The sequence below is a fragment of the Osmia lignaria genome, chromosome 13 (assembly GCF_051020975.1).
Source record: "Osmia lignaria lignaria isolate PbOS001 chromosome 13, iyOsmLign1, whole genome shotgun sequence".
Taxonomy (NCBI): Eukaryota; Metazoa; Arthropoda; class Insecta; order Hymenoptera; family Megachilidae; genus Osmia; species Osmia lignaria.
The window spans coordinates 1,530,958-1,545,210 of NC_135044.1; the positions used below are offsets into that span (position 1 = coordinate 1,530,958).

A 14,253-nucleotide genomic window follows, 5' to 3' on the forward strand; every position below is an offset into this window, starting at 1 on the left:
CTTGGTTGAAAGAATTTCAAGGTAGCGTTCTTTCGTCCGTTACAATGGACTTACCTTTCGCAAAAATTCAGGAAACGACGAGGATAGGATTATTCAGGACGTTTACCTGTTTCTCGTTGCACGGTAAATGAGGGGATCGCAGAAGTCTTAGTCGAGGGTTTCTTGTTACATTGATGCGATTATTTCATTCGAGTAGGTACTTTTAATCGTATACCGATCGTTTTATAAGTTAGAAAGATAAATAGTTGACACAATGTTTCGTAGATCCGTTGCTCTAGCAGTCGTCGACGTTTCGAGAGAAAGGAAGATCGTTACACGTGCTAGATGAAAGAAGGTGTTATCCGTAGACTTGGGAGAGAAATGGTAAATTCCCGACTCGTAAGAAAAACAAACAAAAAAGAAAATGAAAATGATTAAGTAGAAGAATCACTGTTGTTGGACTCGGGATGTAATTCGTCCCGTGTGTGCAATTTATTTGTTTTCTGAACGGGAAAAGCATGCGAGGAATCTCGTGGTCGAGTCGGGTTTCGAAGTGACGATAGGAGATTGGTTACACCGGATCGTTATCACTTTCTCTTGAAGCATGTCACAGCGTTGAAGTAACAACGCCAGTAAACTCGTCCTTTTGCCTGTCCGCGTCGTTGAAGATCCATCTGAAATAGAAACAAATCAATCGGTTTCCAGTACATCATCGACGAGCTTTAGAATTCGATAAGGAATTAGGCAGAGAATGCGAACCTTCACCGTTTGTTCATCCGCTGAAGGAACAATCGGCGCGTTGCCAGCCGACAGATGAGGTCCGGAGGATCTCGTGAACGTTCTGCTGCCACCGAGTTCCCCTCTGTCCTGATTGTCGACCACCTTCTGCAACGCGACCATCAGCTGGTCGAACAAAAGGGCCGCTCTCTTCGGCACCACCACCTGAAATATCCAACAAATAATAACTTTTGTCTTGGCTCGACGTTATTATATCAACTTGAAGTATTACGCCTGTAAATGACACCGGTTAAAGTAGCCACACAAAGAGTGACTTGCTCTTTTCAACATATATCTCGTGCTACTGACAAGGAATGATCCCGAACCTGGAAATTGAAGAAATGATAAAGCTTTGAGAATACGTAGGGGATGTCCTACTAATTAAAACGTCATTTTCGTTTGCTGCACGTTTTCAGTCTAACATAAGAGAGATCAGCAAACTTTTTGAGAAACGGGCTAATAATTAGAGAAGAAAGGCTAATAATTAGAAAATCAGAGATGTGCAACGAGGGAGAAGGTTCGCATAAAATAGAAAAATTTCGGGTTTATATAGAGATGGTTCTATTCTTGATCTCGCACGTTTCCATCGATCCTTCGGTTTCTCTTCGCTCGCGATATTTAATGTTCACGCCAATCAATATTAATTAGACTGTAAAATAATTGCCGTGGAGTTTTAACTGGACGTATCTTGGCTCAGGCCAAGGGTTCAAGAACGATAGTTAACATCTCATTAATTTGCTAGTTTCTTAGTGATGAATCGACGACTTTTCGGTTAATTACGCGGAATTTTCACGTAATTAACCGGAAAATCGGCGGATTTACCGATGAACCGTTTAACTGAAAGCTCCGCTCGATTATCCGTTGATTGCTCGGAGCTCTTGGCAAGTTGAGAACTCGTGGCGAATGTAATTATCACTTTCTTCGAAATTAGTTAGTCGATATGCTCGACTTCCTCTTATTCGAGTTACTCTGGTTAGAAACGATCTTCCGGCATTCTGTTTCCCCAGATCGTTACGAAGTGACGTCCAATTTCCCGGGAAAATTAGCGATCGGTAAACTTTGATTTCCCTCGAAAGAAAAAGGAAAGAAAAAAAAAGGAAAATAAGCCGCAACCGGATAAACAGCAGAATAAACGTGGTACCTCTGCGCTGTTATTTGTTTGGAGCGATTTCCCAAAGGATCTCTGGTCAACTTTTATTTCCTCGCGACGTTTCATAGAAACCATGACAGACGGGATACGACTAGACGTCTCGTGGACGGATTATTGACCCATTTGTGAAAACATAAAGAAGATTGGTCAGCCAATAAACCCGGTTATTTTCGTCCCCTTGAATTACTCATTGTATTCGAGCCTAACGAAGCGAAGTATTAGCTTTCACGCCGAGTTTCTTCTACTATCTGCAACCGATCTGTCGCGTTAATCTCTGCTCTTTTTAACCGACTTCGAAAAGGAGGAGGTTACTCAATTCGATCAGTATGTATTTTTTTATTTTATTTTTATTTTCTGTGTGTGTTCACCGATTACTCCGAGATGGATGGACCAATCGGAACGAAACCTTTTGTATCTTGTAGGGTATGTCTTCCGATTGGCCCCATTAAAAAAAAAAATTTTTCATTTTTTCATTGTTATTGCAAAATACACGAAGTTTTTAATCTCAAGATTGGACGATTTTAATGACATTTTAATATGTTTTCGGGGGCATGATTCTGAACAACTTTTTCCGTATGTATAATTAACGGAAAGCTTTAGTTTCCGAGATATTCGTGAAAAACTATTGGTTTTATGGCAGCATCGTATATTCGGGTATTATTAATTTTACGCCGCCTCCGAAAAGGTTGAAATGTATTTAGTATACGATTTAACGAGTAAATAGGTTTTATTAATAGCTGTTGGGTATTTTTATAAATGAAGTAGAAATTATTTCATACTTTTTAGTGCATTTCGAAGTCGGTTGTATTTTTTGTTAAAAATTATTTTATTCATCTTTCATTGTTTCTTCGACCGGTTCAATGGCAAACAAAATAATCATCCCGTAATTGGTCAGCTAATCAATTAAGAAGGTTGGTCCAGTTAGGATGAAAGAGAGGACACGGATCCCTGGCGTTGATGGGCTTTTCATTGTTTCTCTCGTTTCCCTGTGGCGCTTCTGCGTTTCCCCAAGATCCTCTATTTCGTATATTTCTAATATTAAGACACCGGGGATAAGGACCCTTTGGGGACATCGAGGATTTCACCGAGGTTTTATTACCGAGTACCTCCTCGAGTATCGTTTTAATATTGTTTTGTTTTAATATTCTTCCTACGCGTCTGGTGCATTCGATACGTGGAAGGAGGAATTTTTTTTTTTTTATCTGGATTAGGCTTAGGCGATATCGCCGTCGGCGATCGACGAGCGAAGAAGAAAGTTGTCGATGAAATCAGGGGTGTAATTAAAAATCTTCGCCAAGAAGGCGAGGAGCTTGGAAGTAATGAAAGAAATAAAGTATTAAGCTAGTGTTTCATTGTCCTGAAATTACTTGAGACAGATGAGTTAGATGTTGCTCTTTCGATAACGATGCGGATTAAAAACCGTGAAGGACATCTCGTTAATCGAACGCCTGCATAATTTCTACATTGGTGGAATTAATTCTGGACGCTTTGAATAAAAATATTCTTTATTTTATATTTGTGCAGAAAATATTCTATGCTAAATTGATATCGTAATATTTTTATTGTAATCTATAATGTTTATATTTAATATTTTCACATGATTTGGTTTGTGAATGTTTTAAAATTTTAATTTAAAAACGAAATATTAATTTCTTTCTACCTCCTTTGATGCGTTGAAATTATAATTTTTATTTTATATCAAAAGTATGGCTGTAAATGATCTTTTTACTGATTTTTTTTATAAGAGACGCCCTAAAATTAGGAAACAATGATTAGAATATAAAATATAAATGATTATATATTAAATAATTTGGATAAATGTGAAATTTAAGTAAAAATTTAAAAGTGTCCAGAATTAATTCCACTAGTGTACACGAAATTCGTCGGATTCGTTGAATAATGGAAAGAAATAGATGAAACGTCTCGTTAATATCCTTTTTATCTTTAAATAATTCCCTTTAATCGAAGCGTATCAATTGAAACGTCGATTCCCTTTAGAACGCGAAAACGAATCGATGTTTCACAATCGAATCTGACAATCCAGCGGGGAAAAATGCCCCATACAGAACACGATCTATTTACTCCAATCTTCTCGTCGTCAAATCTTGTTATCCTGCAAAAATGGATGACGGTTTGCTCTCTTGGAAAGGACCGATCGAGGGAAAATTGTAGATTGCGCGATGCCGTTGGCGACCAACGGAAAAGCCCTCTGTTTGCGATCGCCTACGTTTCGAATGTCTATACATTAACGCTTTTGTCACGAATCTTTCTCGGAAAACGTATCGTTCGAAATAACGCGTTCTAATTCTATAGAATTTGAACAATGAGCGATGCGATTTGCAGCCGCGCGTCGCGTCGGGACGCTGGAAAACGTGCGTCGAATTGCGAAAAATCGACGTCATGATACTCGAAAACACGTATCTGCGAGTGTTTCAATTTAATCGCGCTCGTCGCTCGTACAATCGATCGTATAATTTGATATTTTATGGAAAAGGAAAAAAAAGAAAACGTGCACGAAATGTCGCGCAACGAAGAGAAAAGAAAGAATGAAAGATCGAGGAATAGAGAAACGCGATTATCTATTAGAAACGAACGAATTCTTCCTATCGGCTTTGCTCTGACGTTTGATTCGACGTAGAGATTAAAGTAGTGGAAAGATAAAGGAATAGATGGACGATGGAGGATCAGAAAGCGTTTCCATCGTGGAAAGCTCGTTGTAAAATGAGGCAAAGGGTGGATCCGGTCGACGAAGCTCTATTACCGATCGTAACAAGGGATTTCTTCATCGAACATGTCCGCAAACGCGTGCCTTGTCTCTGACAAAGCAGCGGGATTAATTTTCGATTACAAAAGATTCTTAACTGTTTTTATGACAGGAAATCGCTGAATTAAAATCGATGCTTCTAAAACTGGATTTCTATTAGAGGTACACAGAGAGGGATAGCTTTGTTCTAGAACGATATACGAGTTCGTTGACCGATTACGTGATCATCCGTCGCTTTTTATCTCTAATTTTATCGTAAACGCGTCGACATAGTTCTCGTTAATCGTTAATTAAATTTTCACTCATCGACTTAACATGGGTATCGGTTTCTGTGACCATTCTTCAAGGACACCACCGATCTCTGATTTTATTTTATATAAACACTCACAGTGGCCACTGTGAACGGCTTGCAAAGAATGATCAATATTGATAATCTAGATTTTCAATTAAAAAGTCACCAAAATCCCGATCAGTCGCTTAATTGCGGAGCTTCGCACCAACAAAATCTGCGATTGTAGATCCTATAGATCGGTTTTGCTATCGCGGTGAATACCGCCCACTGTACGCGGAATCGCGGAAACGTAGGTCGTGCAACAATTACGTGGCCATTCAACCGGTCAGAATGGACATAATTGTTGACGCGTATCGGTCCTCTCCGTTTCATCGAGTCGCGTTTCAATGTCAACGATACGCGCACAGGCCAACTTGTGTCGTAATCGTTTCAATAATACGATATTCGCGTCCTAATTTCACGCAATTTCTTTTGTCGTTAATTTTAGCGGCCAACCGGAGGCCGCGACGCGAAAACGGACCGACTGGGGAAAGAGAGAAGGATGTTTGCCGCGAGAACAAAGACGTGCAAATTAATCGATTTATCCGAAGAATCGGACGTGTTCCGTGTAAATGCGGCCAACCTCGTATGCCGCGAATCCAAATGGATATGGAAATGGCTAAGCGAACTTGCATGGCCATCGGATGAATGCGATCGCTTTTTTAATAAAAATAAAAATTTTAAAAAATCGGAGAGACATTAAAAGATACGAATAAAGAGTTAACAGGCGATGAAACTCACGAGAAACTGTTGTAAATAATTTCTCGTTCGGATACGGATTTTATTTTCATTGCGCTTCAATTTTCATTTTGTGCAAGTTTCGATAGCAGATTGAAAAAGAAAAATGATGAAATTTTATTGGAGAACGCGCGTCGACCGGCAGAGTGGAAAATATCGAACGTGGGATGATTCAATGAGAATTTACACGCACCTTGGATATTTAAGACTCGTTTCTTAATTTAATTTTCTATTTCGAATCGAATTCTTTGCGCGAATTTGTTTGCAGTTTGCTTTTCATCGAGAAATTATTGAACCGGCAAGGAAACTCGCGAACGCGATCCAACTTTCACGCTCCCTTATTATCGGATGATTCGGTTAATTAGAGGGAAAACGAAGGATAATTGTCGCGTAGATGGAAAGCAAATAGGTCAAGGGAAAATGAAAATCATTCCGAGGACGAACGATTGGACGAACGGTATCGATGGAAGATCGGATACTTCTCTTCCGCTTAAAATATCTATGTAATTATAAACTCTTCCCGGAGTACATACACTGCTGGCCAAATATATTTAGCACCATTGTATACGTTGTAAATGTTAATGACGTTTTAATGAGACAAGTAGTTCCGGCACAGACGCCGAAGCAACAGGTACTGCTTTACACTTTTCCTGTTTCTCAACGTCGTACAAAATAGCGAATTAATTTGTATTACGAACAAGGCAACGAGGGTAGAAGTAGTTTCTCGAGAAACGAATGAGTTTCAATGCACCTCTGACTACGGGACACGGGAGGATCGTAAAAAGTCGGTTTGCGAGCGTTTAAGGAGAGCGCGGACCAGGGAGAGAACAAGCAAGGCACTTGGAGGACATAAATACGCGTTGAGAAAAGAGCTGCTGCAGAGGCGGAAGAAGAAGAAAAAGCACGTGGGAGTAATCAGGAGAAAATTTATATCTCTAGTAGAATCGAAACGTTCTATTTATGAGACTCGTAGAAACACCGGGGTGTCCGAATTCTGGTAAATGAAACGAAGAAGATCGCGCTTTCGCGTTACGATTGTACAGTGGGTGATGAAATTATTAGAACCATATCATTATTTCTTAAATGAAAACCGAGTTAAACGTAGTTTTTGTTATATTTTATAAGTATTTCTTTGCATATTAATAGTGGAGAATTATTGACTAAAGGTTACACAATGTAAAAACCTTAAAATTGTAGCTCTATTTCTACGCAAACATGAAAAATCCATTTTTCATACAATGGCTCTAATAATTTGATCATCCACTGTATTTTATCGCGCGGATACAAACCTTTAAACGGCTTTGTGAAAGAAAAATATTTTCATCGCTTCTCGAAAATTTCACCTGTACGGAACCTTCCTCGTAACCCGGACAAGGTGAAATCGAGCTTCTCAAACAGCGGGAATAAAACAAATTTACCTTAGCAAGGAGGTGTTCGACAAACATATTGAGGGAATAGAGCGCCGTCGAACGATATAGATCGTCCTCAGCAAATAATTAGACTTCGCCGCGGCGAGTCGATCTAACGATGATTAAAGTCACCTATCTCTTTCCATCTCTCTATATATATCCTGCTTCGCTCCCCTCTAGATCCTTGGTTACCTTTTCATTAGCCGATACATAAAAGTTATTGCCGCGAAACTCGGCGATCAGAGAAAGAAAGCATCGGCGCGTTCTGTTACGATGGCGAGAGGCAAAGTAATATTTCAGCGGAATTGAAAGATATTATAATAATTAAGCTGGGAGAGAAAGTTGAGGAGAGTAGGATGTCAATATCCGGATGTCCGTTTAGGTAAAATTTGATAGAAAAGGCGATGGAATCGCTGGTACCGTTCGATGCGACATCTTCGTCTCCAGGAGACTTCAATGCTGGATACGTAAGCGGGTGTCTTAACACTTTAATGGCCGATCTCGCGGCTCTAATTTCTTTCTCTTCGAGATCTTATTGATTTATAAATTGCAATTTATTGCTAAGTGACGATAATCGATTGTCGAAGAGGATCCAACGAAGTGTGTCTTTCGTAGAGAAGAAAATTCGTATATATTTAAACGTTTCCAGAAATCTCAGAATAATATGTGATAGGAAAACTGCATAATCAGTCGCACCCACGGTCGTACACCTACACCGATTAGAAGGAAACGCGTCCACCCACTCGCATAGAAGCGAATAGAGAAAAAGTTATTTAATTATTAACAGGGAATGAGGATAACTTTGATAATTTTAAATTCGAGGCTGCTGAGATACACTGGCTCATTTATTTAAGTCCAAACGAAAGCTGTAGACGACGCGTTATAAATTTCAGTAGAATCGTGAAACAGATGTTGATAACTTTTCGCACAGAAAGCAAAGGATTAATTGGAGAATAATCAGTATTCCGAGGAAAGCTTTCCATTAATGATTCCAAATCATAGTCGTTTCGACGATTTAATAACGCGTTTCTCGGAGGAACATCGTTCCCAGTTGATTACGATAAAGCGGAATAAGAAGGTTAATTAATCCGAACTTGATCCCGGATCGTAAAGCAGATGGACATACGACGGGACTTTATTAACTCCTTAACGAAGAAGAATAGTTTGACGGTTCTTAAAGGGAGGAAGATGGCGGAGAAATAAACGTACGATAAAATAATATCAGGACCTAATTAATATCTGTCATATTTTTCTGATTCTTATTAGATCTTGTAAGTCGAAGAACGTTAACGAGAGAAGCGGGAAATCAATCGCGACTAATGGAAATATATTTTATGTTATTATTTTTGGAAATACTCGAAACGAGGACGGTGAGGATGAAAAAAAATTCTGGCCATCGGAGGGAGATTAATTGTTAATTAATAGAAAGTAGCGCGTGCATGCGTGGACAGTGCTCGGTGACTAATTAGCGTGAAGTCCGACTAGCCGTGTCTTATTTCGCCGGTGAAACAGAGGCGTGATTAATGCGGTTCGAAATTCATTAATTAGCTGGAGACAGAATGAACGCTCGGTTGAATAACGAATAAGAAGGCCAGAGACGGGGGAACGAAAGGGTTGCGTAGGATCACAACGAAACGAACTAATTGAACAATCGTTCATTTTCCTAAACGTTGAGTCGCGCGAGACAGTTTCCATTTTACGAAAACGAACAGACCTGCAACGAGTTCTCGAGCTGGGTAAATTATTATTAATCGAGGTACGTAACGAGCATTGTCGACGGGTTAATGGGGAACGATCGATTTATCGGGTAATTAATAAGTTGTTGAAATCCGTATGCCGTCACTTCGGCTCCGTCTGTTTCGCCTCTATTCCCGGAATCGCTTCCTCCGCTAATTAGAACTTTCTAATTCAAACACGCGTTCAAAGAAAAATTGCGATGTTCCAACATCCCGTACATCCCCGCAGGACTTCCTCGGATAAAGATTTTTCGCAGATTTCCGAAGAAAGCGTTAATTAAATTTTGCGTCGTACCTTCAATTAATTTCCGTAGTAAATTCTAATTTTATCTTCTTCTCCCATTGTCTTCGACAAGTCAGTTCCCCAAATCTCGTCATTCTACGTTAGAAAATCAATGTATACCTAAACGGAAAACGTTCGTCGGATCAATGTCCTTTTCACGGGCTAGTTTCGACAGCCATATGGTAAGGGATTTTACAAATGTCCATTGTTACAGTCTTGCTTCTTGGAAGGGACGGAAGTAAGGAAAGGGGGCCGAAATAAAGAAAATTTCAATTGCTTTATTCAGCTATCCGCGCCCTCGAATCTATTTCTGACAGCTTTTCCTCCGATAAACGTTTAACAAACTGAATCATCCGAGTTTCGTATCAATTAATCAGCGGCGTTCCACGATCCGCGTGAATGGTGATCAAAGCTATAAGCGATTTTGAACTTTTATCTAAAAATAATGCATGAAAAATAAGTTAGGCTGATTTTTCCTTCAGAAGATACATTCTGAAATTTCGCAAATTCGTTAGACCGCAAATTAAAAAGTTAATTTTGAAGCGATCAAAACGTTACACGCGAGGATCAGCTGAAATATGGTCGGTACCGTGTCTGACCAACAGAAGAGGTCCCAGGAAACAGATAAGGTGTATGTATATGGTGGTTTCGAAATATCATCGACCGAGTGGAGCGAAGAGGAAGAACTCCTACGTTCCTAAGGCGAGCCAAATGAGAATAAGGAGAAAAAAGGAAGAGTCCTATAACGTAGGGGTAGTAATATTCTCGGCTTACGTTCACATTTACCGCAAAACAAAGGGAAAAGTTCGGTGAGAAACGAATATATACCGAGAGTAATAGAGAAATTTGAGAAGAATGAAATAGCAAGCCGAAAGGCAGAAAGAACGAGGACGGCTAACGACACGAAGAAGAACAATTGGATATTCTATAACACGATTACCGGATGGAAATTGTAGATTTATTTTCTTTTTTTCTTTTTTTCTGTTCGAGATCGAGAGAAAAAGCTTCCGAGTTTTCTCTCGACTGTCAGCAGCTCGGTGCCGTTTTTCCTACAGCAACGAGTTTAACACTTTGATTGCTACCCAAACTCGTTGCAACTCTGTTTGCGTTTGTTTAACGAAAAAAATACTTTGTTATTTCAAGGATAACCTGTGAACAGCAGAGTACTTACAGAATATTGAATATACAAAGATAATTGATTAATTTAAAGATTAATCAAAGATTAAAATTAAGGCTTTCTCCATGGTCCGCCGTCCGAGGGTTAAAATCTTTCTCTAAATACGTTAGGAAAAAGAAACGGAGGATTTACTATCGTCACGTGGAATAGCGGGAATTTTTGATTAGGAACGACCTAATAGATAGTTGGTTCGAAGGACAATTATTATCGAGGAGTTTCGGAAGGATGATCCACGCGCTGTTTATCAAAGGCATAGCTTCAGTCGAGCGAGGGAATCTGTTCCTCGAATTTGACAATTAAGCCGCCGGCATTGCATTTATGCAATGTTTCTGAACTATCGCTAAACCGCTGGCATTGCATTCTTGCATTCTTGATATACAGTCTGGTTCGAAGCTATAAGCGATTTTGAATTTTTATCTAAAAATAATGCATGAAAAATAAGTTAGGCTGGTTTTTCCTTCAGAAGACAAATTCTGAAATTTCGCAAATTAGTTGGACCGCAAATTAAAAAGCCGCCGGGTTAAGTGTTAACTTTGAAGCAATATAGAACAAAGCATTACTGATATATCGAACTGGAAAAATCCATCTACAGTGGTATCTCGGTATACGTCCTGTTTGGATGTAATTTTGCTCGGTATACGACATGAATTATTTGTGTGAATTTTGCGTCATTTTTAAATAATTATCTCAGAGGAAAAATTAAATGAATTATATTCGAAGTTGATGTATTATTAATTAACTGATCATACAAATAAGGATATCATATCAAATTTATTCCATTTGGTTTGTTAATTTAGAATCTATCATTAGATTACATTTATATTTTACAAATTAATTATGTTAAACTAATCAGTGAATATTTTGTATAAACTTCTAGGAAATCGTTTAAATTATTTTACAACCCCATTAATGTAGGTATAATATCAATAGGAGTTTCTTTTACATGAGAACGGATTAATCATTTTTACATTACTTCTTATGGGAAAGGTTGGTTTGGTATAAGTCCAAACATCAGGAACGGATTAAGGTCGTATACCGAGGTACCACTGTACTTGTCATTGATGATAGATAATTTATATCGTACAAAAATATAATGTACGATTCGTGCTGATGGTCGCAAGTAATGCGTCAGGAAAAATCATCCCCTGGATTGTTTTCCGCGTCCACTCCCTTTTTCGATGTAACTTTATCTTGCGTAACTTCTGACGCGTGTATGTATAAGATTGGTCGGTCCTCGTGTTCACGTGTTCCACCCCCTGTCCCGCGGCTCTGTTTCGTACACGTGCAACCGGCCAGCCTAGGAGAAGACGCGCGCGCGCTAATGGATCTATAGATCCATGGATCCTTTGAATTACTCACCGGATACTCATCGTAGTTGGTCGAGTAGTCGGGGTAATCGAGGCCCGTCGCTGCGTTCCTCTTGTTGAAAGCACGCTGGCCGATGGTACCCGTGATGATGGGCACCATCGCCACCACCATCAATGGAATCACTCCGTTGCCCATTTATCGGTCGATCGAGTCGCTCGAACGAATCACAGCATTCGTGAGATTTCTTCCGATCTCGACTTCCTTTTCCTCCCGTTCGCACCACAGACTCTTCTCGTTCAACTTCCGGTAAAATGCTACTTCCGTTCGATGAAGAAGAAGAAGAAGAAATTTCAAAGGTGGACAAGTACGGGGAAGAGGGTGCGCGTTTAGTACGCTTTGTACGATACGTTTATCGGTTTGATCGGATGGGCAGGAACGTGAATAGGGAAGGAAGAGGACGTTGGTCTTTTGTTGATGGTCGGAAAATAGCGGAACCGTGGTTGTCGATCACTGCAGGAAGACGAAGGATGTACTCGAGGACGCAATGTGACGCCTCGAACGGCAAACGCTCTCCTATATACCTACGCTTCCTCCTAGTATAGTGCACGAACCGACGCGACGCAAGCGCTTTCACGATTCCTGAAATCCCACATTGTTATCCCGCCAACTCGTAGGGTGCTTTCCCTTTTCCCTTCGTAAAGAAATCGACGATAGCCGAAAACCTGGCGATTTCAATTTCCAGTTTCCTCTTATCAGTTATCCCACATTCACTCGCTAATGCAAATTTGTCGCTCGCTGAACGAACCAGATCGAACCGGAAACTAGAAATCGCGATCGATCCACATACTGGCGTTTACGTTTTCTCATTTCCTCCTTCTCTGCGTTCGCACGCCTCTTCCGTTTTCTCGATCGACCTACATCGGATTTAATTAATGTCTTGGAAATTGCAAACTTCTGTCAATGTTTTTTGTTCTTCGACGAACGGTGCAACGTTGACACCGAAAATATCGATAAACTTTTAAATTGATAAAGTTTTCGTCCACGCGGCTTGATATCGATCGAGATTTTATTTATTTCTTGCGTTCCCGCGGATCCAGTGGCCAGTTAGAAAAGCGGAGAACTTGCGGTCGGAGCAGGCGAGTTTCCGGTATCCGATTGCCGGTCAGTCTCGTTAGGGAATAGACCGATTACAAAGTCGGAAATTGGTCGGGGAATTAGCAGTGGCGTACAGGAATATTTCCTCTTCGTAACGGGATCTTAATTTCTGTCTCCGGTTTTCTGCTTACTAGTTGACCGATTTCCTCTCAACTGATAACAGACTTCCGATGCCCTCTCATTTGATAGCGCGGGTCCGAAACTAACAAAGCGACACGTTAATATCACCGGTAAATCGGTGCAAAGCTCGGCTGACCCAATGCCCTCCGAGGCATTTATTTCACGCTCCGAAGGGCGGCAGCCACGTGCAGGCTCAAAGTGACAAAATCTACCAAACATTGGACCAAAGATGCGGTTTAGAAAGAAACGCAATTTCGAGAGGGTAGGGGATGAAGCAAGCGATCTTCCTACTCTCCTTAATGGCTCCCTGCCGTTCAGCTTTGCTCCCTATTCTCGAACCGCCCACCTCTATGGATCTACATATGTTATTGTTATGCTACTTCTATCGGTCGAAACGCGAGCCCGACATTTGTTCGCGTGTCCACCGTGTGCGAACTCGTTACCGCGAAAGACGAGAAACGAGTGACGGTGGAGAGAAATCGCAAATGCGACAGGTGGTTTGACGATAAGAAATGGATCCGTTCAATTAAGAAGCGCCTTCCCGTGTCACGTGCCGGCTATAATTAGCGACTAATAACGCTGCGACGTTCTCTACGTGACGAACGTAAAGTAATTTTCCATCTTACGATACAAATGGTTATTATTCTTCTCGTCGAGTCCCTCGTTTTTCCCTTTCTAATTTCGTTTCTTATGTTCGAAAGCCATTCCCGTTTTTCTGTTCTCTGCAGATTCATTAGACTAATTGATAGATCATGAAGAAGAAGAAGACTCGAAGGACATTAACGATTGCAATAGCTTCTTTTCCTGTGTTTAATCTCTTTTTGACGAAACAATTCGTCTTGATTTTGAATTCAGAGAAATCATCTTTTCGAGTTAGTCAGTCGATCGATGCTTTTCAAATTTTCTTCCTTTCCGTTGAAGAGACAGATTGTTAATATTTTTCTATCGAATATCTTTTTATTTCTACTCGAATATAATCGAGGAAACCGGAGTTTCAGACCTAATAATATTAACAGGAGTCGTGGGAGTAAGGATGACGGTGAACCGGTGACGTAGTGGATAGGGGAATCAACCTCGAATGCAAAGGTAAAGGTGCTTCTGGATCCGATAGAGACAGTATCTACGTAATTATCATTTGATTTATGATAAAATCGCTTTCGCGCTCGTTTCGAATCGTTGCAATTATAGAGGAATTATCATGTTTGTAAATAAATAAAGAAATTTGCTGCTACAATAGCAGTGGAAACGCGGTTCGAATTTATCGAGGAAGTGCCGATCGAATGCTCCCGCAACAAATGTCGCGTGGCTGGTCGAGCAATTAGCCCG

The 14,253-nt window shown here is 40.3% G+C and overlaps 1 protein-coding gene across 2 annotated transcripts; it reads right to left on the reverse strand.

Moving 5' to 3' along the window:
- Positions 1 to 513: 513 nt before the first annotated feature.
- Positions 514 to 12,288, reverse strand: LOC117601967 (Allatostatin double C). 2 transcript variants are annotated; one of them, XM_034319343.2, is made up of 3 exons: positions 11,704 to 12,288; positions 739 to 921; positions 514 to 653 (listed from the first exon to the last, which is right to left on the reverse strand). In XM_034319343.2, the coding sequence occupies exons 1-3, from the start codon at positions 11,845 to 11,847 to the stop codon at positions 567 to 569; spliced, it is 414 nt and encodes a 137-aa protein (XP_034175234.1). In that variant the 5' UTR covers positions 11,848 to 12,288; the 3' UTR covers positions 514 to 566. The 2 variants fall into 2 exon arrangements, with proteins under 2 accessions (XP_034175234.1, XP_034175235.2); XM_034319344.2 differs by lacking the exon at positions 11,704 to 12,288 and adding an exon at positions 1,898 to 1,992.
- Between the last annotated feature and the right edge of the window lie 1,965 nt (positions 12,289 to 14,253).